Raw genomic sequence first — 4,762 nt, forward strand, 5'->3', positions numbered from 1 at the left:
ATACATAGTATAGCTTTTAAGTTTGTATTTGTATGGGATTTCACAGTACGTGGAATTAGGTGGTTCTGATCTGTACTTTTTTAATGCTTTGGGATAATCCTGTACATTGTAAAAATGTGTTGCTCTTCTTTTTAATAAAAAAGATGATTGGCCAGTAGCTAGGCATGAAATATAGGCTGGATGAGCAAACTAAGGATTGGGAAGAAGGATTGATTTAATAGGAGAGGCAAACAAGATGTCTACTCTTTCTAGCTTCCAATGTTTTAATGCCCTAATAGGATGGAAACAACATTTTTCACAAATGCATATTGGAAATTTGCATCCTTCTAAAGATTACTTTATGCCTTAATGTTTCATGCAATTGTTCCTTTGAAGGTGTTTCTTATACCCTCAGGTTGTCAAAAAGTCTGAGAGATGACAATATACATACCAATTGCTGTCATCTCCAGTCTCTGTTCTAACTGCACTCCATTGACAAAAAATTCTTATTCATAGTTTTCTGCTTTTTATAGATATTTTCTTGTTTATATTGGTTCCATGCTTACTAAAATAGAATTCTTTGTTGCTGTTGACAGTAAGGAAGCTGGAAAGTTTTACCTGTGAGTTAGAGATGCATCAATGGTAGAAGCAAAGCTTGCTGTTGTTTTAATATTAAGGATTACAGATTTCATATATATGTAAAAGAAAAAGAGAATCTGCAGGCTCATATCTGAGCCATTTTCAAATAATATTTTTGTTACCTATGAAGAAAATTTAGAGAACAAACCAACTGTAGAATATGGGATTACTGATATCTAGAGAAAAACAACTCATTCCAAAGTGCAGTGTTGACACAAAAACCAAGAGATCTATTGTCTGTTCCCTAATGTCAGAGTGAGGGTCATCAGAGATGGCTGCTAGTGACCAACAATTAAAACAGTGAACCTGAAGGTTGGGCACACTATGGACATCAGGAGTCTGTGAATTAATTTCTAAATATCTCCCATGTATGCTGAAGAAAAGAGGTAAATATATGAGCAATATTTAATGAACTTGAAATAAGCTGTTTTTCGAGGATTTGAGCAAATGATTCTTAAAAATACTACATTAGTCCAATTGATAAAATCCTTGTAAACAGCATTACTTTCTTAACAAGCCAAAGTGTCCATATTATAGTCAGTGAGAACTAAATTTTAACTAGGCCAGGATAGAGGCAACTCAGTAAGACTGACAATGTAACAGTTATATGGTGAACAATCAGATATTTATACTCTTATCAAAACAAGATTATAATAGCAGTCGCTATGATTGTAGAAATGGTATTTAACAGCATATTATGATATTTGAAAGTTGGGGTATTAAATATTAATGTCTATGACCAATTGTTCTCTCAGGCTTCTATATCTTTCATGGACTTACAGGAAATATAAAGAAATAGAGATGACCTGTAAGCTTCACTGCCTCAGGAAGTGACTTGTTTTTATCAAGAACTGAAAAGCACACAGTGCCCCAGGAACCAAGGTCTCTAACCTGGAAACCTATGACAAGTGCCTCACAAGGTAACTAGACTAGACCAACTATATGATTCCCTGAAAAATATGAAGAGTCTAGCAAAAACAAAATGCTTATTTTTCCTGTCAACTGTGATTTGGCTTGCAATCATTCTTTGCAGTGAGTTTGTAGTGCTAGCGAATACGGTGGACATGAATTCAGTTGCCATGAGTAAATATCATGGCATTAAACAGAGTATGTATAACAATAGAGGTACAGTCTGTGGCACATCCCTTCAGTATCTCCAAGAAAACAAGAGCCAATCTCTGTGAGCACTGAAGTAGCGTGACTATGTTATTGTGCAAGAGAAACCCTGAAACTTTTTTGTTTGCTTGTTTTTTTCTCTTTTTTTTATTTATTAAAAATTTCTAACTCCTCCCCGCCTCCCTTTTTTCTCCCCCTCCCCCCACTCCCCACCCTCCACTCCCCTCCCCCTGCCTCTCCAGTCCAAAGAGCAATCAGTGTTCCCTGCTCTGTGGGAAGTCCAAGGTCCTCCCCCCTCCATCCAGGTCTAGGAAGGTGAGCATCCAAACAGGCTAGGCTCCCACAAAGCCAGTACATGCAGTAGGATCAAAACCCAGTGCCATTGTCCTTGGCTTCTCAGCAGCCCTCATTGTCCGCCATGTTCCAGTTTTATCCCATGCCTTTTCAGACCCTGAAACTTAAGAATAAATCATGACATACCAAATTGCAGGGGAATTCAGGACCAGTAGGGGGCAAAATTGAGCCAATAATCAACAAGACAGAAATGAGATGAGGAGTGGTATTTGTGGGCTCCTTTATTAATAGAACAACACCTGATACAGTTATTATATAAAATCCCTAATTTTCAAACACAGTAAAATGTTTTTGTTAAACATTGATCTACTTTTTCATTTATACGAGTAAAATTTACTTATTTATTTTTGGTTTTTGAAAAACATAGTTTTTTAAACAATATTTTATTCTGATCACAGTTTTTGTGCCTATTTTCAGATCCTTCCCACATTCCTACTTCTCAATTCTACAACCATTCCTTCTCTTTACAGAAAGAAAACAAGTAAATAAAAAGAAAAGAATTCAAAGAAAACATTCCAGGAATATATACCTGAAACCTGCTGCAAAAGAAATATTAATTCCTTGTACATTTAAAAGATTACAAATTCTCATAAATTGAGAATTCTTTAACTTCCCTTCACAATTATCCTTTTCACTACCACCACCTAAAAATCAATATTTTCAGGAAAATTTTTAAATGTCTCACGTTGGGATTCCATTAAGCTGAATGATTAAGCCTTTCCTATTAACTATATGTTTATCACAGCTCTCAGTAATGGCTACCACCTCAGACAGGATGAGGACTTATACCTCAGCATCCTTTTGACTGATCTAGCTGGACTAGGTCCTTATCTAAGAAGTGCCATGCCTCATGAATATGCAAACAATGTGAATCTATGATTGTAAATACAAAGGTGTCCACACACAACAGATTATCAAAGTGTGCTCTCTGCAGTCACTGAGCACAGAAGTCCTCACCATGGAATGGACCTGGGTCATCTTCTTCCTGGCGGCTGCATCTATATGTAAGTGGCTCTCCAGTTCCAGAAATAAATATGGTCTATACACTCTGGTAACAATGACACTTATTCATTTTTTTTTCTCCACAGGTGTCCAGTCCCAGGTCCTGCTACAGCAGTCTGGGGCTGAGCTTAAGAGACCAGGGTCTTCAGTGAAGATGTCCTGCAAGGCTTCTGGCTACACTTTCACTGACTATAATATTAACTGGATGAAGCAGACACCTGGAGAGGGCCTAGAGTGGATTGGATATATTAATCCTAGTAATGGTCGTACTGGCTATGCACAAAAGTTCCAGGGCAAGACCATATTGACTGCAGACAAATCTTCCAGCACAGCCTACATGGAGCTCAGCAGCCTGACATCTGAGGACTCTGCGGTTTATTACTGTGCCAGACACAGTGTTACAACCACATCCTGAGCATGTTAGAAACCCTGGAGGAGCAGGAAGCTGCCCTCGATTAAAATAACAGAGATTATTGTCCTGGAGACAGACATAATCATTCTGAGTGTCCCTTTGTCACTTCACAGTCCTATAAGGAATTTATCAAGTTTCCAAAAGGACATCAGAGAATGAAGTGATGCTGGTTCTGGACCCCCTCTATGCTACAACATAAATTTACTAGATCTTTATCAGTGACCACATCCATTGACATTTAAACAAAAAATAAACAAAAAATAGCACACATATATGTGTGTGTGTGCATATGTGTGTGTGCAAAACATTTTGAGATTAATAGTTATATAGTTATCTCGGATTAAAGTAGATTCAATATCTTGCCCTTTTATCTGATCATTTCTGTGTTATATCTTCATTTTTTTTTTGCTTTAGAAAGATATCTTTCAATTTAAATCCAATGCTAAGTTTTTGTTGTTTTGTTTTGCTTTGTTTTACCATAAGAAATAATAATTTATAACCATCCCCTTAATAAAGACAAACATCTATAATCCGTATTTTGAGAATGTGGATGTCTTTTTTTCTAGACTGCTTTTTGATTATTTAGGGCACTGACATAATTGAGAAAATGTGAAAAAAAATTATGGTCATTGTCAAGTCATACTCTATGAGTCTGCACCTACTCAGTCAACAACTTTGGGGCTGATCTAGATGCAGAACTCTGAGCACTGTGAGGAAACTTCAATAGAGGCATTTTAAGTGGCTGAATCACCTTGGCCATTTGTTTCCATTCATGTTTAGTCTGCTTGATTTGAATATATAAAAAAACTTTAGAGGTAACATAGATACCTGCACTAAGACAAGTATAGATTGTGTTTTGAACATGTGTTAGCCAAAGATGATTTTATATTTTATGTTTGAACAGTTAAAATATACATCATGTGTTTTGTAGATTTTCTTTGTTGTTTCATTATATCTGTAGCCAGGATATTCATGGAGTCTTCCTCGATCAAACGTGAACCTTATCAACTTAGAGCGAATATACAGCCTTTAATTTCTTGTGGAAATAAAAGCATAAGCTCTTCCACAAAGCAACACAGCTTTTGACTAAACATTTTGTTTTCAAGATATTTCTAAAGTATATATCTTTGCATAATCAGGCAAGTTTCATAATTCAATTATTCTTACCAGCTATTTGAACCTTTATCAGCAGTCAAAAATTTGAAAAACAACACAATAACATACAGGATTCAGTATCTTTGTATTTCCCATCATTACATA

General features: G+C 36.1%; 1 gene segment (V, D, J or C); it reads left to right on the forward strand.

Moving 5' to 3' along the window:
- Positions 1 to 3,046: 3,046 nt before the first annotated feature.
- Positions 3,047 to 3,505, forward strand: LOC130882796 (immunoglobulin heavy variable 1-8-like). The segment is given in 2 exon segments: positions 3,047 to 3,092; positions 3,177 to 3,505. Coding segments are annotated over 2 exon segments (375 nt in total).
- Positions 3,506 to 4,762: the final 1,257 nt, after the last annotated feature.

Source organism: Chionomys nivalis, chromosome 10, assembly GCF_950005125.1.
Source record: "Chionomys nivalis chromosome 10, mChiNiv1.1, whole genome shotgun sequence".
NCBI lineage: Eukaryota > Metazoa > Chordata > Mammalia > Rodentia > Cricetidae > Chionomys > Chionomys nivalis.